Consider the following 24,271-nt stretch of genomic DNA (forward strand, 5'->3'; position numbering starts at 1 on the left):
GATTGCTCGTGGAAGCCTCCATTAGAGCTATTATATTCTTCTGTTGGGAAAATGAAAAGGAAATGCTTCTGTAGAATTTTGTGGTGCTGTATTTTTTCTCTGATGATATTCTGACTTACATGAACGGTTTCTAAGTGAAGGATTTATTTTTTAAATAGAAGCGCAGGTGGGAGTCAGGCACAATGAGATTTCCTGCTTCACTAGCTAACCCTATGCAGATTAATGATTCACTTCAGCTCTATCTGAATAATATTAGTGTAGCAAATTATCCTGTATAGTAGGATGCACTTTTCTATGTCTTATGAGGCATTCATAAGAAGATACAGTGCTATAACTTATCGAACTGTTCCTCACAATATGTGCTTCGCAGATCTCACTGCCGAGACAATTACCAATGAAAATGAGACCCAAGACTCATTTTGTTTCTCATCTTTTGGATTATGTTGTTTATGATATGGGAAAGGCTTAAAGGACTATTTAGACTATTTCCCTCCCACTCCCATAATTACACTGTGGTCATATGAGCAGAGCAAGTAGAAAAAAGGGCCAGCTGCACTTTGGCAGCTGTGGTAATGGACTATTACATGCTACTAGGCAGCTTGGTTTGCTCCATTTTCACATTTGATTCAGCAAACTTTGGTCTCCGGGTTACATTCTATTGGACTTGTACAAAACCAGATGTGCTTTAAGATTGTACAATTATTACATCAATTGACATGTGTCAGCTTATTGATGCTATTTGAAAAGTAAACCAGGCATGCTCCATCAATTACCCTGTGGGACTAGAACCTCAGTGTTACAATTTGCTAGAAAACTTGGCTCCAGAAAGCTGAGCAAGTTCACTTTTTTTGATTGTGGAAACAAATACAGCAAAACTCAGTGATACATTAGACTTTACTGGTATTAGTAGTCTCATGCCACTGAGCTCTTGCTGGTTGTATTATACTAACCAGAATGCCATTTGCTAAGCAAGTCCACAATAAAAGTGGGGTTACTCTTGTACCTGGAGAAAGACAGTTTTCCAATTGGTTGGAAAATCAATGTTGCTTCCATGACGTTGACTTGCTTTGAGAATCATCATACAGCTGCCATTAATTTTAGTTCATTTTTTCTGCACTAGCTGTTATTGTCAACTTGTTTAGAAAACACATTAAAGCATGGAATATATTATTTGTTGTCTGTGTCATAGCACAGTGATGAGCTGGTAGTGACTAGTGTAGCTCTCTAAGCTGGGACAACCATCTTCCTGATTCATGCTAAAGCTCTATGAGTCTAGCTGTCCCCCAAAGAAAAGGTGTTTCTAAGAAGCATGGATTAGCATCCTGTACCTTCTTCAGCCAAGCCTTAGTGAGGAGGATCAGGAATAATATCAATCAGGGCATGTTTTTGATGCATGCACTTGCTCATCTTCCCTGGACTGCAATTAACATTAGCATGCTACCAACATTTAAAAATTCTGATCTTTAGTTCCAACTCTATTTCTCTGCCCAGGAAATAATTTTGTTTTATATAACATAGTCCCTCAGTTCCACTCGTGAATAGAGACTTGAAAGAGAATGTTTTGCATAGTTACAGTTTTAGTTATTTGTAGCCACAGTGAAATATATCTATAAATGAGTTTAAGAGAGGAAAGGGCATTTGTGAAACAGAGAACAAGTGTTTGTGTGATTCCTGTTGAAACAATGGAATGAAGCACAAGTTTCTCCTTGTCTCTGGAGATTTTATTTTATGCTATTGAAGAAAAATATTGATAACTTGAGATAATCTTCCACAAATATCCAATTAGGCACATGTTTTTCAGGTTGAAATAAATACAACCTCATTCACATCTTATTCCCACTGAAAAACTTTGGTTGTTAGCGATTTGACTTCCTGACTGAAGCTATTGTGGGTCTTACCATGTCCTCAGCATCTACACAGACGGCAGGAATGATAATTGGAGATAAAATTTTCTTTACCTCCATCATCAAATGTAGTGCAGTATTGGCATTACTCTGCCACTTAATGTCATTTCTATTTTATAATAATAATGGTGGTTATTAAAAAAACAATTTGAGTCTTACTGTTTCTTTCATTCATTACTGTAGGATCTTCTTTCAGCCGCACTACTGATTGTCTAACAGATTTTGTGTGGACTAAGTCTGAATCTTGCAGCTTCTTTACAATGACTATCTAATACAGAAAACATTAAGTATTAAATCAACACTGTTTTCTCCATGATTCCCTCTGAAATCCTCATGTACAGACTCACAGCACTGCATCTTAAAAATATTAACTTCCTATATGTTCTGCTTTTCTCCTGGAAATAGCTGTTTCCTTTCCTTAGCTTCAGTTCTACCTCTGTAGCATGTAGCTGTTACTAGGTTTAAAAAACCAAACCAAACCAAACCCATGTCACTAAGGTATATCTTTCTGCAAATTGCAAATGTATTGTCTGTGGCTTGCATTCCAGCAAGCCTGTAAACAGAAATAAACCTTGATAAATCAATTGAATAGGCAGGTGAAATGGACCGTAATGAGCATTGATTACATGCTTACATTCTGTTTATAGTGATATTTGATGTGTCTCTGTCCTATAAAGCTTATTTATGGCCACAGTGCCGAGTCATGTGATTGAAACAAGAATGTTTTATAGAATGATTTCAGTATGATGTGATTACCTTTCAGTAGCTTAAACCTATGTTTTTACTTAACAGTGATAAAGTTGTAACAGAGTTTGGCAACTCTTAAATGTTGCAGAAAATGCATGTCTATAAATGCACATATAGAAACAAAACCACTTCTACAAATTGAAAATACTTGAAAACAAACTTTGCAAACATTTGGCTGAAACTGCAGTTTAGCAATTGCCTACTAAGTTAGGTGGAATTTAGAGTGCTTTTTAATTCTACTTTCGAAGTCTCTTTGCCCTAATGCAATAATCTTTTTTCAGAAATGTTAATGAAGAATTTATTTCTGTAGTTAAAGAGTTTCAGTGGAATCTATGGTCATATTGCATTTTTAGGGAAAAAAAAATCAAACATTATCATATTTATTGTTCTTAGTTTGGTAGCTATTAAAAATGGGAATGAATTTATAATCATGTATTTACATATATTTTAAAAATCCATCTATTTTTCAGATTTTCCAGATTGCGTATGTTATTGTGAAAGCAGCTAACTCGCCTCGACCTGGGAACTGGATATTAGAGCGTTCGCTAGATGGTGTAGACTATCAGCCATGGCAGTATTATGCTATCACAGACAGTGAGTGCCTGACACGCTACAACATTCATCCCCGTCCTGGAACTCCATCCTATATAAAAGATGATGAAGTCATATGCACTTCTTATTATTCCAAAATCCATCCACTGGAAAATGGCGAGGTAAGATCAGATGTTATTCCATGCACCGTAACCTGACAGAAAAAAACCCACTTTGCTTAATTAGCAAATATCTGCCTTGAGTAGACAGGGAGTGTTTTGATATGCTTGAAAAATGGAGAGGTAGTCTATTTGCAATTTTGAAAAACTCATGTTATGTGGTCCTATATAAATGCATACAAGGCACACTCTGATGACCATATTCCGCAAAGTAAACCAAGAGGTAAAAGACTTATTAGATAGAACTAGGCACTAGTACTTTCTGACAACCTTAGGTCCTTGAAATACATTCCCATGTCACTTGTGAAGAAAGGTGAGAATACTGGGAAAAATCATGGACCCAGTGAAGTCATTAGAAGACTTTGAGTTGCATTTTCAGTCTCAGTGTATAAGATGGGATGTTAAATGATAATGATTTTACTCAGAGTTTAATTTATTGCATTTAAGAGCTGGTAACTGACCCTTTGCCCCTGCCCCTTCATTATTCTCCTGCCAGAGGCCTCTGCTGTTTCATTGTGAGCCCAGGCACCTGACTCATGGACCAGTCATTTGTTTTAACTGAGGGCACAGGGAAGATGTGGTGGAGGTGACAATGAGGATCTGAGTTTGAAAGAACAAGGCAGATGTAATAACTGTAGCTGAAAATACAGTATTTTCAGCCACTTAAAATGAAGACATGGATAGCCATGTGTACAAATTTCCAACAATTGCGTACTTTTTTTCAGATACTTTTCCAACACTTGCTTTGCACACAACTTGGTAATTCAAGGAAATAATGTGACTTGAATGTGCACTAGATCTGCAGTATTTATTTATTTACAGATTCTTTGATGTCTAATGACGTTCTGTGAAATTTTAGCCTCAATATTTATCCTTCTGTTAATTTTTTCTATTCCACTTTTTTAACAGCTTATTCCATATAAAAAGGCACAAAGTTACTCTCCTTTTTTCCTCTACATGCAAAGCAACATTCACAGACAAAATTGTTTATACAATTGTTTTTGAGTACTGGATATAGATATATATATTTTGTTTGTGTTCACAGGAAATTTCCAATGCCAGCTGCAAAAATAGAAAAATGCAGCTTTCAATGAAAATATCCTGCTGATACACTTTAAAAAGACGTAAGCTTGGATCTAAAGGACTCTCATATGAGTTATCAGATATGAAATCAGTTGCACATCTAGGACAAAATCATTGCAAGTATTTTGTGTTTGTAGTTGTATTGTTTGTAGTTGTATCATTTGAATGGGTATTTGTTCTTGTAAAATCTAGCAGGAGCAGATAAAGTGATATTAAAAGAAATAGGGCATACACATGTGCTATATTTTCAAAATGTTTCCAGCTGGGTGCTTTTTGAGAGGTGAACAGAACAAGGGTTAGCAGCTTATCATTTGCAAAGTAATTTTACACAGTTTCTTTGGGAGAACATGTCTGCACTGAAAATATAATGCCAAAGTAATTATTCCAATAATTAATTTAATTTACAATGTTCAATTTCTTTGATTATCTAATTCTCTTGCAGACAGATATTGATTCCAGTAGTCTGCTGTCCTCTTGGTTAAGCCAGTGCCTCCTTGTGTTCTTCATTGGCTGAGTTAAACAGCAAAGGGCTTTTATTCAGCATACTGGCGTATATCTGTGACTGAAACATTGGCTTAAGTCCTGCTGAATTGAGTGGAACTTAGTTCCAATCTTAAGTGTGCAATTAATCATTTTTAGCTTGGCCTGATGTGTTGTAATTGGTGTTCTGTCCTGAACCTAGTAAATGACCAGCACCTGATTGTGCTTTAAACAGTTTCTTTATTTTTTTTTTATTATTTTTATAATATTTATTATTTTTTATTATTTCTTTAAACAGTTTCTTTATTATTTCTTTATTATTTCTTTATTATTGTGCTATAAACAGTTTCTTTATACGGGAAGAAGACTTTGAAAGGAGGAATGCGTCTGTTCCATTCCACCTGGAAAAGAGGAAGTGTTAGATATAGGCGTACTCTATGAAAAGCATATGATTTAAGCCACCCTAGGTTAATCTTGCCTCACACAGGTAGTTATTAATCTGAGATATGGCTCCAACAGAGAGAGAACATCTTGACTGAAAAGCCTAAAGCTTAACTTTTATATTAAGTGGAAGAGTATCATTCCACTTGAATTAATCAGCTTACATTTTTAACAATATTATTTTTATAAGTAAAACAATAGTTTCATCTATCTGAGTAGCTACAGACTGCATTATGAAATATGTAGCATTAATACAGAATTAACCCAGGTTAATTATTTTTCATATTTCATCCAATGTGTAACATGAAAAATAATACAATTCATGCCAATATCAGATTTACTTGCAATTGTGTTGTAGGTGGTATTTGCCTGGCTCCTGGTCTCTCAGTGGTACTACATCTGCAATCACTTAGTTTTGTTCCAGAGTAGGACTTTTGTTCTATGTCTCAGATATTACAGACATTTTGTAAGACTGACAGAGTTATGAAATGTACATTTAATACCTTTCCTTTGTTTTAAAACTCGTCAGCTATTTAGGCACACCATTCTGGTGTACACTCAGGAAACATGATGAAGTGCAGGAGTGTAGGTCAACAAGCCAGTTGCAAAGCCAGTTCTAGATCTACAGCAGTGTCTTAAATTAAAACCTGTCATCTTAGAAAAAGCAGAAGAGATTCTTTTCATATATATACTTTCAATGAACATTTTAGCCAGTGACTTGATTGATTAGAGTATTTCCAGAAATGTTAATTGTAAGCAAAATATTTTTGGCATTTAAATAGTGTCACTATTTGCACCAGTAATATTCTCTTGGCCAATGTCAGAATTAAAACCAACAACAACTAGAACAACAACAAAAAGACAACAAACAATCAAAACCCCCATGTGATTTATCCTCAGGTCAGTGTAACTAGCACAAGTTTAAGTTTGCTCAGTCAAATGTGAATAAACAATCTTTAGACCAGATTTGCATAAAATAATTTTATTGATTATTTTCATGAATTAATGGAAAATTGCATAATGATAGCTTCTGAATGAATAAATTCTCACATCAGGAAATTTCTTTAGAAAGTGTAGGCTTGAATGGAGAAAGACTGTTAGCATTGCAGTTTCCATACTGTCTAAGATCCCTATGATTTTTTCATAGACCAGAATGTCTCTATACCACCAAGGCAGACTTTTAGCATTTATGCTTCTGATATGCCATCAATAAATGGAAATGCTAAAGTTTCCCAAAATAGTATTTCAAAATGAAAAGGCAAGTTCCACTGTCTCAGTGTCCCCAAGCCAGAAGAAGATCTGAAAGAGATCAGTTATATTAATGAGTTACTCATTAACTTGTACTGTATTGATGTTTCTTGCATCAATTTTTTGACACTAACTGAGAGAGTTGTTTATGTAAGGGTTAATAACTGGTGGGATGAGGCTGCTGTTTTCAGGTAAAGCAGAATGCCGATTTTGTGACATTTTCATCTTTACTTAAACACCATATCAGATTGGTATTTCTTTTTATCTCTGTTTCCTCAGATGATCATTAGGTTGAGAACTAAATATTAGTGGGTTACCATGGTGATTTTTGCTTCATTTCCCTGGCACAGGAGCCTCTGATGTTTACATCTAGTTTGTACCTTTTCTATTGAAATCTTTCTTCTTCTGCGAGGCTACAATTTGTGTCACAGCTTCTTTACCTTGATGACTGGGTGGATGTAAGGCTCTGGACATTAACTTTCAATGTCGTAATTTTTTTTTCTTCTGTGAGTTGTATGAAGATTTCCTTTAGTAAATGCTTGTTTGAACTAGTGTGCATAGTATTTGTATTTTGATACATGGGAATCTTTCCTCTTGCTTGCAGTTGTTTCAAAGCTGGACTGAAGACTTCAGGTGCACCAGTTGATCATTATAACATGTTAGGAAAATGTATATCTTTTCATAGAAAATGACATATTTTACCAGACCTGTAGTTTGACAGGAAATAAAATAGGAAGTTACACTTAGAAAAAGCATTATTCAGACATACATAGATTTAGAGTATTTTGTATAAGCTAGGAGAAAATATTTAGGTAAAAAATAATTGTTTTGTTGTTTCTTTAATATAAAGTAATTCTCTGTGCAAGCAAAGATTGAAAGTCAAATCCAGTGAAGACAGTGGGAGAAAGATTTAATTAATCTGATAGGAAAGTGCTTTTACCAAGAAGTCAGGAAGAAAAAACCCTCATATTCTGCAAAACATTGAGTTTCTCTATAATGAGGCTTTCTGAAAGAATAAAAAACAACAGGAAGGGCGTGAATTTAATTCCCACTTTATTAAATCTTAATTGGAATAGCCAGTTGACTCCCTGGTCCATATTAGTGTCATCACATAGAGGAGTTCTGGCAGAAAGTTGTTTTTCAAAAATTATAATCATTATTGTTGTGTGGAAGGTATGTAAACTTACAAGGAGAAGAAATCCCTCCCTCTTTGTGGGCAGAATCTGTCTTCAGAAGATGCTGCTTCAAAGGATATTCTTGCAGTTGAGTAGAGTTTAGGTTGCACAGAAGTTACAAATGTTGAGCGTTATTTGTCAGTTTGGTAGGCAGATTTAATATGAAAAGGAAGGGTTAAGAGAGCAGAAGCTGAGGTGGCTGTAGATGAGGAATACTTTTCCTTCAAAGATGTTTGTCTGTGTGAGTGCGTGGGTGTAGCCAATGGAAAAATCTGTAGGCAGGACACAGAGATAACACTGGTCTCTTTCAATCCCAGTTGCCCATTGCCAGAATTATCAGATGCAAGTTCTCTTGAAGTTCTTGCTTGGGGGTAATATTGCTATCTAGTTTCTACTTCCTGGTTATGTAGTCTGTGCTTGCTGTTAACCTTGCTGTAGAGACCAGATGAAGAGGACACCAATGTTGAAACCCTTCCTAGATGTTTTTGATTCCTGCCCAAGACAGTTGAAAGTAATAACAATGTCAGTACTAATGGAGAGTTCTTGGGGGGACAGTGGGGGAGATGGGTTAAACATTCGTTTATCCCTATCCTTAATGAAAGCTTTTACATATATATTTTTTTTAATCTATCTCATACTGCCCCATCACCAAATACACTTGTGCAATTGTGAACTTTTTGGCTTTCCATCACATTGTTTTGTTGTATTTCATATTTCATGAAAGAATGAAACTGAGATGTAGATTAGCTGTATCAGGATGCTGTGAACATCACTCCCTGCTCATTGCTGCGATACTAATTTGGTATCATGAGGAGAAATCCATAAATGTATCTCTGCCACAAATTGTAAACGATGAAGAAAGCCATATATTTGTAATCATCCTAACAAGGCAATGGAGAGGTGAAATTTCAGGATTCAGTAAATATTTCCTTGTACTGAGTAAGACAAACAATCTCTGCCCCTCCTGCGTGAGATGCTTTTGATATGTTATTTTCAGTTGCTAAGAATGATCTACCTTGAACATTTAAAGATCAAAAAATTTAAAGGTATTAGCTCTATATTTGAAGGAAAGTTATCTGAGTCTAGAAATGAGAATGCCACCTAATTGCAGTATGCCAAGTGTACCAAATTTCCAAAATGGTTGTCTAGATTCTTCAGATCAAACACAACCCTGGGTGTGGCTTGTTTCCGATCTGCGAGTGGCATTTGTGAAGCAATCAATATGACTGTCACATAATTGATATGACTATATTGATAGTGACTATCAGATTATTATTAAGGAGGTAATACAGTTGTACCTCTGCTACTTAAACATTTTTAAGTAGCCCAGCCCAAATGCACCTTTTAAGTGACTAATCAGTGTTAAAGGACTTGGTTATTTACTTCAACAATGTCAATCTACTTTCAGCATTACATTTACTATGCAGACTTAACCAAATTAAAAAAATAAGTTATACCTACAGAGGAATATGCAGTATTTTTATAATATTCTTTTTAGTAACTAAAGCAGTGCATGAAAAAGGATTTAAAAATAGCTTAGATATTAGACCTGTATTTTACATCCCACACTTTTTCAGCTCATGGGATTTCCTCATCCTAATGTGTTTTGCACTTTTCATACTGTTGATGAATCCCTATTCCAAATACTTTTCCATCCTTACGTCAGACCCCTCTGGAGTTCTTGCATTCGTAACATCCTTTGGCAATTAGTTCCATATGTCTGGCACCTGTTGTACAAAGAATCACCCCCTTTTGTTTCAGTTTACTTGGCTACCCCTGTTTTCATTTGATGAACCCCAATTCTTGTACTGGAAGATTTGGTGAGCAGTCAATCTATGAGTCTTTCCTCATATCATTTATCTTTTTTATAGATTTCTGTCATATTTTTACTTGTCATCTATTTTCCAGGCTGAAGAGTCCTACCCTATTCTGGTGTTTTTTATATACAGAAGATATTCATTCATTTCATCATCCTCTTGACATTCTCTGAACTTTTTCCAGTATGTATATGTTCATTTTAAGATGAGGTGACAGTGGTATTCAAGGTGCGGGTGAACCATGGATTTATAGTGGTCTAATTACATTTTCTACTTGTGATTTCCTAAAAGCTTGTTTCCAACTTGCTATTTTGGATTGCTGCTGAGCATTGTTGCTCTTTGAAGTCTAATGTTTTCCCTAGGGAAAAAATAGTAAGGGTGTCACTTAAAAATATGAATAGCTTACTCCTAAATTCCTTACTACTTCTGCCTTACTGACTTCCTTTCCAACTGAAGGTGTTAAAATTCCCACTTAGTTTCCTTCCTCTTGCTGATCTTTTAATACTTTTTCACCTCTTTATGATGTCTTCTTACCATATTGTATGTACTTCTTCTCTAATTTTTTTGTTTAAAATAACTTTTGCTTCTTCACCTTCTATAATTCTAAGAGGTTCAGTTTTCTCATCTTTCCTACAGTTCTTAAAGAACTAAGATGCCAAAGGAGTGAATGAAGTGCAGATATTTGAATAGACAGATAATGAGTATTTTGTGCTGGCTAAACCATCTGAATGGACCGTGTCATACCTCACATGTCTGCATAAATATCATTAGTGTGATTCTACTGCCAGAGTGATGCCAGGTATTAAATTGAGCTGTCTTCTCTATTTCTTCTGAAAGCATATGTTGCTCATGTAGTATTTGTGCAGGCCTTTACGAGACTTTGTTAAGACTTCCACAGCATGAAACCTTAACTGTGTTCTGTCTAAGAATTCAGCCTAGAGAAAGGTCATGTCTTTACAGTGGGAGGTTTAGTACTAACTGATCATCTTAGCAAATTTCTTGAGAGGAAATTTCAGACAATAATTCCTGAGCAAGAGAGAATACTATGTAGTAGATTCAATTCAGCTTCCTAATATCTTTTTTTTTTTTTTTTGTAAACCATATCTAGTACTAAATGAAAAGTACTTGGCAATATTTTCAGAAAGATATTAACACTAACACATCATGCTTATGAAGGGTTTCTGAGATGACTAACTGTTGATCAGTAACTGCATAGTATTATTTCCATGTTCACAAAGGTAAAAATTAGAGACTGAAAGACTTTGGCAAGACCTGTCTGTGTGAACAATGGATCATAAGGGTCTCTGAGTCCCGATGCTAGCCTTTAACAAGAAAGTTCTTCCTGCCTACTCTATGGCCATAGCAAGCACTAAGGCTGAAGCAGAAGACTGACAGGGAGGGGAGTTATGATGGGAGTTAGGTAACCTGTCTCCTCTGCAAATGAGTTTTCCTGTCACTGTTGTTATAATGGTGAGAATGATACTGCAATGAAGGGGATGCTTCAGTGCTGCTCCTTCAAATGCTTAATGTCTTACTCCTCCTATGGTGGTAGCAATGTAAGTGTGAGGTCAAAAAAAACCAAAACCAAACCTGTTTCTGTGGTAGTAAAGTCTGTATGAGCACATTCATTAGTCTTTATTTTCTTCAGTCAAGTGGAAGCTCGAAGTGTATACTAAACATGTAAAGAAGAAAAAGAAACAGAAGAAAAAGAAACAAGTTCCTTGATAGTAATGTTTTGTTATTTTATTTGCTTCTCTTGAATGCTAGTACTCTGCCGCTTTTTAAACATGTCTCTGTGCTCTGTTTCGGGTCACTTTGAACCTCTCCCACCTCCCTGCCCTGCAGTAATCTGCTGCCCGCTGAGCTAGCCTCAGACCTATGATGCCGGGAACATTGAACTCCCTTACTTCCCGATGTTTTGTTGCTAGTTTTCTCCATACCATAGTGTTTCATACCATAGTGTGTGTCCTGTTCACTGTAGTCTCATGTAGTCTCATTAGATGTCAGTGCTAAGAGGACAGAGGGTCAGAATTTTCAGAAGTACTCAAAATTGAAACATATTTGGCTGCAGACTGAAAATGTTGAGATTACTTTTTTCCTAATAATAAATGACACAGATGCTACATTGTTTCCAAAAAAATTGCATAAAAGTTTGTGGATTGCAGTATCGATACTGTCTTTATAATTCCTATTTTTAATTTGATCCTCTCAGCACCTATCCTGCTTTTAGCATCTTGAATTTATTGTAAAATCATTTTCCTGAGCCTGAGCTGTCAGTTCCCCTTGAGTAACAGCGATAGGATTCTTTTCAATAGAAAAGGCATCTATCTATACAGTAAAAAGTAATGCCAGTAATATCTCTCTCCACGCCCTCAGCTGCAATCACCCTCAGCATTTCTCATGAGTATGCTAAATTTTCATATATTTGATGGGCATCTCTGTACATTTCCTTAGAGTATTTGGGGGTTTGGCATATGTTGTCTTGTGCCGGTATTTTGTTGATATATTGTCATTGCAAAAAATGGATGATACAAAAAACTAGGTAACAATCTATTCTTAATGGATGAAACTGTTCAGAAATTTAAGCTGGTTCTACTTCCAGCATCACAGTTTAGACCAAGACATTAGACAAAGTCTAATAAATGTATTCAGAGTTAGAAATTCCAGTACTGGTTTGTTTTTGTGAACAAACTTTTTTCAGCTTGATGTCTGAACAGGGAGAATAACAATAATTTTAAATTATTCAGATTTTTTTTTCAAAACAGTAAAAGGGAAATTTTATTTTGATCTATAGGAATTGTTCCACGCAATGCCGAATGAAAACATTTTATTCTGTCATTTAATGTTTTTTTTAAAAAATGCAAAGACAATGAAAACAATTCCACAAAACTGAGAATGGAGGACATGTGACAGTCTTTTGCCTAGAAAGCAAAAGGAAGCTTCAGATGGTAGGGATCTTATCAGATGCAGTCCTTGCATCCAAGAACATGTCGCACTGCCTCCCAGGTTTTTAGCATACTTTGAGTCAGGCTATCGAGCCAAGTGGCATAGCTTCATTTTGTAAAAAATGATGAATTGGGTTTTCTTTGGACTGAAATCTTAGTGTCCTATCAGCTTAGGATCATTCTCATTTTCTTGCTTTTCTGTCTTCAATGCACAGTTAGTATTTTGTGGTGAGTAGTAATAGGGACAGCCAACAGGATCCTTAAATAAATGGTGCCTATTGTTAAAGATCTTTCCACTGAAGTCAATAACCTTTGGATCAGGTCTTTTGTGAAGGCTGTTTGTCTCATTTAATTCAATGTTGCACCACTTCAGTAGTTAAACAGTCACTGGTTAACAATCTGGATTATTTCATACTTTGTTCTCCCTATTGGTCTTGGTTTATGTTTTGTTTACTTCCTGTCCCACCCCCACCTTCTGGCTACAGCAGCTTCAGGAAGTCTAGCGGTCAAGCCATGGTTTCGGATATAATCTTATGTGTCTAATTGGTCTCAGTGAAATGACTGTGATGATACCTTCTTCTTGTAAGTCTCCTTTATTGAGTGTTTTGGAAGCATAACTTTTACCCTAAAAAGTTACTTGTGTCTACCAAGAAGAATAGAATATAAATTTTCTTCAAGATTTCTGGCACATAAGCTTTCAGCTGATCCAAAATTCCCAGTTAGAACAACCATGAAAGAAACAGTTTACAAAAAGAAATAAAACAGATCTGAGGTTTGGGCAAAGATCCAAGTCTAGTTAATTTTGTTGCTTTTTGGTTTTTTTGTCTTTTTTTTTTTTATTTTTTGACTTAGTAAAACTAGAGTACATAATCTGAGGGAAAAAAAAAAGACATTTAACAAATGACTGCAAAAAAAAAAAGGATAAATTTTACATATTCCATGTACACAATGCTATATTGCCTCACTCATATAAAATTATTAACATTTCTTGATTTCCTAATAGACATTCATAGATATGTAAAAGGAAAAAAACAAAGTATTTGACATAAGTACTCAATATCATAGGAGAATTTTGAAAACATCTAGAATTTAAGACAATTTTAAATGATTTTATTATGCATGATGAGAATAGTCTTCACATTTATTCAAATCTTGTTCAACCAATCTTGCGAGTCAGTTATTTTATAATTGCATTATAGCAATATTGACTGTTAATTTTTGCCTGAGAAAAGAAAAACTTAATTTTTAATTAATATTTTTAAGTGGATAGTTCATACTGAACTTGAGTTTCTGATATTTAATATTATAGGAAAAAAAGACTGCAACATACTTCTAAATTATCCAGCAAAGAGGAAACAACTGTGGAAAACTACATATAAGTAGTATAGCAGTCTCCCGTTATTGTAAAAACAAGAGGAAGGATATTTACCGGTACATCTGTGTGGGCCAGATTGGAATGAAAGTTTCTTTTGTGTAGTTAATCAGACAGTCCACTTTTCTATCTTGGCATGCCTTCTGTCGCTGAGCAGAAACTTATGTTGTAATTTCTAGCATTTCTGGAAAAAAGAAAAGATGATTAATCATATGAATCATAAGACTTAAAAAGTAATAAAGTTCAATATACGAAGTACATACTATACAGAGTAGTCTTTCAGTTTGAAGTCGAAAAGTCAAATTGATTAGATTATTTACCTTTTTTCTTTAGCATCCATCATTTATTGATCACAATGCTTACTGAAAAGAGATGAGCATTGCACATCTTTATATAGATCTATGGTAGTTTTTCCAAATCGTAAATGTAGTTTATAACTCAACATACTCTTTTAGTGTTGCAAAGGGAAATGGTGCACCTTAGTCTTGGTATTTACTTGTAATGACTCAAACCTGTCTTCTTGTTGGGTTGGGTAGCTAATTTTTGGGCAGTAGTAGGTATCATTCCAGCAGCAAAACAAGAACACTGAGTATTTGGTAACTTGGTGAGTTATTTTCTCTTCTGCGTGCTTAGGGGAACTGAAGATCCCCAACGGGTGGTTGTTTTGGGGGTGGGGAAACTGATACTTGAAGATCTTACCCACACAACTGAAATAATAGAAAATTTTGCTTAAATACTACTTGGAAGCACTTTCCAGTAAAAGTTAAAACCACAAACATTTATTTACTTTGGCTATCTATTGCATTTTGTGTAGCGCTATTGTTCTGAGATGAGAAAATTATAACACAACTTTCTGAGGGTTTTTTGTCTTTTTTTTTTTTTTTTAGTAGTTGTTAACAGTCATGGATAATTACTGGGAGAAAGAACAACTTAATTCTTGTTTTTAATGAGTCTGGTGGCCAAAAGCTTAGAAGGACTTACAGACTTGGTAAGGATGATAAGCAGCTGAGAGATGCAGAGATAGAGAAAAAGCAGTAAGGGTTATAAGGTAATTTAAAACCAGGGACTGGGAGAACTCTAGTGAGTGTCTAGTTCAAGATGAATCATTCTTTAATGTTCAAATAACAAAACTCTGTATTGCCAAAAAATGAATATTTTTTGTAAAGATAGAATTTGTTAAAATCCAGGTGGGCAACGTGGAGGAGTAATTTTGATCAATAAAAGCTCACTGAAGCAGGGACATACGAATTGGTCAGCCTGAGGCCAAATGTAGGTATGCTTTCATGTCAGTGCAAAGGAATTTTATGTAAAAGAAAATCAAAACCAAACAGCATACTTTACCTGGAGATTTCAGTTTAAATGATAACTATCGCAGAAAATCCATAGAAGGAAAGTTAGTCAATGAGACACTGTAATCCCAATGTACAAATTCTTTGATTGAGGTCTAGACTGTAGAACACATGAATATGGTGGGTTGACCTTGGCTGGACATCAGGTGCCCACCAAGCTGCTCTATCTCTCCCCTCCTCAGCAGGACGGGGAGGAGAAAAAAATAAGATGGTAAAAACTCATGGGTCAAGATAAAGGCAGCTTAATAAACCAAAAGCAAAGGTCACAAACAGAAGCAAAGGAAAACCAAAGATTTATTTTCTCCTTCCCATCAGCAGGCGATGTCCGGCCACTTCCCACCTCCACCCACTTCCTCCTCCTTTCTCTTAGCTTTTATTGCTGAGCAGACATCATACAATATGGAATATCCCTTTGGTCAGTTGGGGTCAGCTGCCCTGGCTGTGTCCCCTCCCAAGACCTTGCCCACCCCCAGCCTACTGGTGAGGGGGGGGATGTTGGAGAGAGACAGCCTTGGTGCTGTGCCAGTGCTGCTCAGCAGTAGCCAAAGCACTGGCGTGCTACCAACACCTTGCTGGCTACCAATACACAGCACAGCGCTATGCGGGCTGCTGTGGGGAAAATTAACTTCATCTCAGCCAAACCTAATGCAAAAGCATAGAGCCAAGTTGGGTGAGTAGACAAATTGTATCAGCAAACAACTCTGTGTCTGAGAAAATTGATATTTCATGCCTGAGTGGGAAAAGTTAGGACTGCAGTACTGTTTAATCAAGGTGGTGAAACTCACTAAGGAGGGTGTGAAGGCAAAAATGAAGGCAAAAATAAACACTGTAGTGAAAAAGTAAACTACGGTTAGCTTCCCATAGGCTGGCTAACTGTCATGATGGAGTACAGGCTAATTTTTGAGTGCCTTTAAACATTCTTCCAAGAAACAGTCTAATTGGAGAGCTTAAAATGAGGAAAGCAACTCAAAATGTTGTGAGAAGAGTGCAATACAGGCTAGTTCAAAATACTGTTATTTAAAGACTGTTCTGTAAAGTGGCAATAGTATTCTCACTCTTTGATATGCTCCTAAGAAAATTTGGAAAGACAGTCAAAAAGCTAAAGCGAACTCTAAAGGTGGAAATATATTTTTATATGTTTTCTTCTTAAATATGTAGGAGCTTATGCATGCTACTTATAAAAAAGAATAAATCTTAGAGTATCCAAAGATGTAGCAGGATAAAATACCTGAGTATATAATAGGCATTAGAAGCCAAAAGATATCGTATAAAAACATCTTATCCCAGCAAGGAAAGTAGGAATTTTGCAAATTGACATAAAATCACAATAAGACAAAATAAAGCGCAAGAACCAAAATATTGCGATTCCATACCAGGAAAATGATTGTGCAGAAGGCCTAAAAAACAATATGAGAAGCTTTTTCAAGCATATCAGAATAGTAAAGCTGATAGGCAATTGAGATATAATAGGAGTACCAAGGACAGTAAGTCCATAGCAGGTAAATTCTGTGGCTTCAGCTCCCTACAAAGGGCCATAAAGAAGTAGCCACAGTACAGATTCTCTTCGTTTTAGAAGAAGTTGGAGAAACTTCTGAAGGAAGAACAATTTTAAAAGAATAGTTTAAAAGCCCTGGCAGACTTTTTTCACAGCTTTTATTGCTGAGCATGACGTCATATGGTATGGAATATCCCTTTGGTCAGGTGGGGTCAGCTGTCCTGGCTGTGTCCCTTCCCAGCTCCTTGTGCACCCCCAGCCCCTCGCTGGTGGGGTGGTGTGAGGAGCAGCAAAGGCCTTGGCTCTGTGTAAGCACTGCTCAGCAGGAACGAAAACATCCCTGTGCTATCATCAACACTGTTTTCAGCACAAATCCAAAACATAGCCCCATGCTAGCTACTGTGAAGAAAATTAACTCTAGCCCAGCCAAAACCAGTACACTAGTTTACTATACCTGTCATATTATTTTATATCATATATCACAAATGAAATCTGAAAAACCCAAACAGTTGAGGGTTTGACAAAACCTGCCAAGTTTCGTTTTTGTAGCCAAAGTAAGCACTACTATTTTTGTAACTTTACCACAATTAATGATAGGAGCAAAGAACAAAAAGTTGCTTTCATGCACATAATTCTTTAATCATCTCCTGTCTTTTACGGAAGATTTATGATACCATTTGTGGCCTGGGCTGTGCATTCAGTGCTATTTAGAAATGGATATTTTTCCTGACTTTTCTTATATTAGCCCCTGTAAAATATCTCCAAGTCTGAAAAGATCAGGTTCAGAGTGGGAGAGGGATCAAAGTTTCTTGTATTCCACAGCTGAGTGTCCTATTTATTCTTTCTTTTTAAAGCATTGTAAATGGTTTTAAAGGCACTGAATGCTTACCATTCAAAGGGATCCCATCTGGTTTTCAAAAGCATTCATCAGTGCATGTTCCAAATGATATGACACAGGTTTTGCTAGGACTTAGACTCCAACATTGTACAGTAATTGTAATGGGCTTTTCCGCATGTAGATCTGCAATGCAAAAAAAAAAAAAAGATATTTTTTTTGTTGAAATTTCCCCAGTTCAAAACTCTTCAGAGTTGTAGTTCAAGACAAGAATACAGCAGTAATGTAAAGCATATTACTGCAGTTTATTTAATGATAACATTCAGGAGCAGATGTACTTGTTTACTGTTTGAACAGCTTAAATCCTCACATTCTCCCTCTTTTACATCAGCAGTTGTGTTTGGCAGCCCTCTGCAAGTGCTTACAGCTGGACAAGTTCCTGTGGATTTTCTTTCTACTGGTCACCATTCTGTTCTGGCAGTAATTTGTCTGCAATTCCACAGTGCACTCCACAGCTCATCTCATTCAGGAAAAAAAAATCTAGTGGAAAGTGCCATGAGTTTTTAGGACAATCATGTAATGAATAAGGGAAATCATAATATCTTAGTAGGAAAGGGGGGAGTGCGTGGTTTTTTTAAAAATATTGTTTGGTTTGGCGAAATTGGAAGCTCTTTAGTTAAATCTGGGGATCAGAATGCTTTTTATTATAACCTGCAAGAAAACATAACTTTCCTGTTTTAAGTCATCCATTTGGAATTTCTTGTCCCATTCACGATCATTGTCCAAACAGAAGCATACTACTTTCAAAAGTAGTAATGAAAATACTCACTTAAGATAATGTGCCATCTCACTTCAGTGCTTTTGAAAAAAACTAGCATAATTTAGATTTTTATGTTGTGCTTTTTGAGTACTTGTGAAGAATGTGTTTGATAGATCACTATATTTTATCCTTTAAGCAGATAGGCGGTAGTGTTTAACTCAGTAACGCCAGCGTGTTACACCCCTGCTTGATCAGAACCCAGACTAACAGACTTTTCAGAATTTCTTTGCACCTAGAGTTGCCCTTGGCATCAGACATTGAGTCACGTGGCTTCTTTTCTTATTCTAATCTACTTGCTTAAGGACCACTAGGTTACGCAGAGCTGTATGACACTGACAAGATATAAACCAGAATGACAGTGGTCCTATACGTTTTCAGACATCAGAGGTCAGACCACTGTTGTGTACAGTGAAATTTAAAAGAGCTGTCATTTGATGATTTAAAATCATAAGTCACCTGTGGTATTATGTGTTAGAACCTACAGCACACTGCCAATCTGCCTGCTTGTAGATAACTTAAAAATACTGGTTCAGTGTGTTTCATCTTTGAGAATGTTCCTGTAAGAGCCAAGCCTTTAACTTTATCTCCAGCTGTCTTGTTAGTTATTACTAAGCACAAAATATCTTTTTATTGTATTAAGAGATGGAGTCTCACTTGCAAGTGCACTTTGAAGAGCCAGTAGAACCCAAGTGGTCATTGTTGTGTTACATTATTCCAGGCCTCGCATCTTGTCTGAATCCCTTTTGGACTGTGGTATGCATAACTGTTGCTGAAACTACAGCATGGTGTCGTGTTTCCACTTAGTTAAGACAGTAACAAAAAGAAAACAAAAGCTTGAAACGACAAATATACTTTCAAGGTAATAAAATTCCTTATTATTCTGTGATTTATTAATAACTATTGCTCTGACAATGAACAGTCTGTTTAAAAGTATGCAAGATGATGTCTTTGACAAATTGTTTCTTGTCCAAAAATGACAAGCATGAGAATTACAGGAACAATAGAAAAGCAGTGGCTAGAATAAGCAATTTAAGTTTCAGGTGAAATTGGAAAGGGGAAAATGACAAAAGCAAGTTAATCAGAAGTGAAGAGATGAAGCCTTATTTAGCTTAAGCTGTAGGGTATAGTTGTCAATGACACAATAGTATTTGCTAAACAGTTTGTTAAGCTGACATTTGCCTGTATTCTTAGGGGGAATGAGTTAGTTGAGATAGAGTTTGACATGCATAGCCCTTGACATTTTAATGCAGGTTTAAGCACTGCATTTCAAGCAGCTCTTGTACTCATTAGCAAGACACAGAAGGGAGTTGTGCTTTCACTTACTAAACCATTAATTTATTAAGAATGTGAGATATTTATTAGAAATACAGCAAACCTCGCCAAATACACTATTTCTTATATACAATTATCATAAGTATGTATTTATGATGAAAAATTGGATGCGACTTCTGGCATATGCTTCCATCTACTATTCTAGTTTTGAAACCAACCTAATGATAGGTTGGGGCTCGCACCAAGAAAACTCACAGAACTTTTGTCTTTAGGGATTAAATATAAGATGCCAAGAGATTAATTAATCAACAGTAATTTTACTTCTACTGCAAATGAGCTATTTGCAGGAGATAATTAAAGCTGGTATTGGGTAGGAGAATTACGAGAGCTACTGAATCACCTGTGGAAAAATTGATGTTCAGCATTGTCCATCTTCATACTGATGTGCTTGCATAACTTGAGAATGTAAATCATGGAGTACCTTTCTCATTAAATCACTTTAAGACTGACACATCTGTCTACTCTGCTGCTGCTGATCAAGTAGCAAGTCTTTTTGTGCCGGACAGAAGCTTTTCTCTCCTTTATGCTGATGTCTGAGATTAAATTTTAGTGAGAAATAGATCTTTCTTTACAATATTTTAGATTAAGACCACTGCCTTACACAGAGCATCAGGCTTGAAGCCCACAGTCTTAATATGATGTCCAAAATAAACTACTGAGTACTTGAACAAAGTGAGTTCTTTACCACTACTAGCCAAAAATTATTGTAGAGTGATGTTTCTGCTCCATCCTTGTGACAAATTGCACTAAGTAACCTTCACTTTTTATAAAAGAATTAAATCTTCCAGTTTATCTAACATTCAGTATATAGATATGCATCAGTGAAAAGCATACTGGTTAGTGAAGCTGTTTTCTTGAAAGGCAAGTGAACATAAAAACTCCATGCAACATAGCCAAACAGCTGGGGTTTTTTTATATCCTACAAACAGCTTGAGATTTACTGCACTCAAATTGCTTGGCAAAGTAACTAACTCCAAATACCAAAGCTTGAAGTAGAAAAATACACCACTCGGATTCATACATGGATATTTTAAATTTGAATGAGAACATTGTGCATACTTAAATTTCTTAAAAACTTTGTTGAAGTGTGTTAATTTTAAGGAACTTAGCACTTGATAATACACTTTCATGCAAAGCAGCAGCATTTTTACTGTTGCATTGAGTAAAACAACAGAGGCAGCTAACATGCTGCACATCTGCACATGAGTTCATGCAGAAACATGCACGGAAGGAGGGGCAGAAAGAATGGGTTTGTGCTCAACAGTGGTGGCAAGGCACAGTCTGGGCATAGTCCCCAGCACCGACTGGAGCAACTACCCCAGTACAGCAAAGCTCTTGACTCAGGCTGAGTTCCAGAGGGAAGATGCAGATCTTCACTTCTGAGGCTGCAAGAACTGTCTGGGACCTCTTGCTGAGGTTGAGGCAGAAAGAGATGGTGTCCTTGCCTGCAGAATGTTTGCTCTGGTCGAGGATTTGTGTCACCAAGTAAAGAACTGCAGGAAGATGTCAGCAGACTGCACGACATCAGAGGTGACAGGAAAGAGATTAACTGACTTTTCTCTGGGACTCTGCAGCCTGAAGCCACAACTGTACCAAAATAGAGGCAGGCAGAGTCTGTGCCTGTTGGTTCAGAAATGGAAACTCCCATGATGGCGAAGACTGCAAACTGGTCCTCCAACACCAGGAGGAAGGCTCCTTCTCTGCCTGCAGATGGGCAGATACATGATAGTTCAGTACCTGGTACTGATAATGGGCTGGGAGCTCTGTTCAATGAGATGCATGAGCCAGGTGTGCCTCAGCCACCCAGGAGCATCAGGAGGAAACAGCAAGTGGCAGCAGTGGTGTACACCAAGTTGAATATAAGTTGAATATAAGCCAGCAATGTGCCCTTGCAGCAAAGAAAGCCAACAGTATCCTGGGCTGCATTAGTTAGAGTATCACCAGCAGGTTGAGGGAGGTGATCTTCTCAGCAATGATAAAAGCACACCTGAAGAGCTGTTCTGCACTCATTAAAAGAGAGACATGGACATTCTGGAGCAAGTCCAGGAAATGGCTGGGAAGACGATTAAGGACTTAGAGTATCTATCCTGTAAGTAGAGGCTGAGAGGACTGGGATTGCTTAGCTGTGAGAAGAGAAGTCTCAGGGAGATTTTATCAAAGTGTACAAATATGTGATGGGGTGTGAGGTGATACTTTTCTCTGTTCAGAAGACCCATTACAAGTGCAATCTAAATAAGTCAATGTTCATCAGTATATGAGACTTGTCTAATGCCAAAAATGGCAGAAAGTTTCTTGGGCCACATCTGTCACTTATCTGTGGCAGAAACCCAATGAAATTTGTTGTGAAATTCTGGTCATATGGCTGAATGGTCTGATGGTCATCTGGCTGGAGCACATTACAAGTCCTCTCCAGTGTCTTTTTTGCAGAAGCTGGGATGTATCCAAGTATTGCCTCAGTATCTGCAATAATATCTGTACCCAGTAGCTGAGAGAGGTTACTTACTCTGCTAATTAATACCTATCCTTAAAGGGTGTTGGAAAGAGGTGACACAATAGACATGTCAGAAACAAGAAGTTGTTTAGGAATGACTGAGTGGCTTGTGGAAGAGAGGCACTGTGGATTTAAGAATAACATAAAATAAAATAAGAAAGTCAGCAGAAATAAAATGGTATGCGAGGTCTCTGTGAAATAGAATTCAGCATCTAAATTGGGACAGCATAGGTTTAATGGTATATCAGCAATTGCCCAAACAGAAGTGTGGAAGTAAGTGGGTCTTGTCAAAGGAAGGCTCAGAATGTAATGTCAGCCTTCTGCAACCTTTTGGCAGACAGTGTAGGTGTCAGAATAGAATATAATGCAAAAGAGTATTTCCTAAACACCTGAATGTTCTTGGTGCAGCTAGTAAAGGAACCCATGGTTTAGTCCAAAACAGTGCACAGATCCTGGTCAGGAGTATTAACAGTTGAACAATTGTTATGTAAAAATAACCAGGAAATACTCAAAATGCAACATCCCAGGGGAATAAAATCTGCCAAAGTACAATTTAAAAACAGAAAAAATTGTCAAAGAGCTAAAAAAATTTCAGACATCCCGGAGTTCATTTAAAGATACCATTACACACATGCATGCTACATTTAAGAATGGTTCCAAAAACCCTACAACATGTTTAAACCATAAACTATGAAAGATAATAGATATTAAAAAAAGTAAACTAGCATGATTTATGAATGGAAGTCATGCCTTTTCCTCCAAATGAGAAAAATAGGTAGAAAATAAGCTCTAGCAAATGAAATGTTAAACTGCAATAAAGATGTGGAAAAGATTCTGAGTGACTGAATATGAAGTTGAAATAAACCTTTTTTTGAGCACATCAGATTCAAGAAGTCTGCCAGAGAATTGGTGGGCTGAGAGATGATCAAAGAGCATTCAAGAAAGATAAGGTCATTGCTGAAAAACTAAATTAATGATTTGAATCAGGTTTTGCTACACAGACTGTCAGGAGAGTTTCTGCACTGGAAACATTATTTACAGGAGAGGAGTTGGAGAAACAGTCACAAACTAAGTTGTTAACTGAAGAGGAGCAGAAATAATTGATAAATAGGATAGTGAAAAGGAACTCAAGGCTAAAATAGGTGAATTACAACAGTTATTATTTAACCCCTCACTTACAAATATTCTCAGTAACTGGGGAGTGTGAGGTGTCAAACGAAACACCAGTTTTTTAGAAACATACCTTAGGAATCCAAGGAAACTACAGATCTGGAAGCCTGATACCTGTGCCAAGCTAAGTAGTAGTAAAGAAATGTAATGAAGAATAGAGCTGGTAGAAAGATATACTTATTTGTTCCAATTTAAGAACGAGGAAGTATTAAGTGAATTTAGTGGTAGGCAGGTTTAAAACAAGCAAAAGAAAGTTCTTTTTCCCTACAACATGTAAATGAGGTGGGAAAGTCCTTATGTGATGGGTGTGGATTTTAAAAGGTGACCTGGATTTAAGGTAAGACTAAGTTCATGGAAATCTTTTGAGGCTTACCGAATGTGTAGAAACTACATATAGCTCAGGAAATCTCTGAGGAAGTATTATGTATGCTTGCCTTTGTCTTATTCTTAGCATGTTGCTTTGCCTACTGTATGAGGCAGGCTACCATGCTAGATATGTCTTTTGGTTCTGACATGGTTCAGACATTCTAATGAGTTGAGATGTTCTTTGAATATCTTTAGTAGTGTCTATGTTGTTCAACATACTTGTGACAAATCTGGAAAAATAGAAAACTCTGTAATAGCAGCATTTGTTGGTAAAATTTAAGATAATTTGTTCTATTAGCAGTTTATGATACTAAATGAAAAATGCTACATGAAAATTAATGTTGCTAATAAAGTAATACATGTAAGAAAAAAAGAATTATGCATGAATGCTGATGGGCCAGTGTTGGACTAAATTGTCTTCAGAATAGAGAACTTGTAGCATCCTCAAGAGTTCTCTGAAAAAAGTTGATTTAACATCATACAGAAGTTCA

At 36.4% G+C, this 24,271-nt stretch overlaps 1 protein-coding gene across 2 annotated transcripts in view; it reads left to right on the forward strand.

Annotated features, from left to right (window-relative positions):
* Positions 1–24,271, forward strand: part of LAMA2 (laminin subunit alpha 2) — a 379,509-nt gene that overhangs the window by 116,931 nt on the left and 238,307 nt on the right. For both annotated transcript variants that reach the window (XM_075748052.1, XM_075748053.1), the window contains exon 4: positions 3,122–3,364. In XM_075748052.1, coding sequence (XP_075604167.1) covers positions 3,122–3,364 — 243 coding nt within the window. The remainder of the gene's footprint in view (positions 1–3,121; positions 3,365–24,271) is intronic.

Source organism: Balearica regulorum, chromosome 3, assembly GCF_011004875.1.
Source record: "Balearica regulorum gibbericeps isolate bBalReg1 chromosome 3, bBalReg1.pri, whole genome shotgun sequence".
Lineage (NCBI taxonomy): Eukaryota > Metazoa > Chordata > Aves > Gruiformes > Gruidae > Balearica > Balearica regulorum.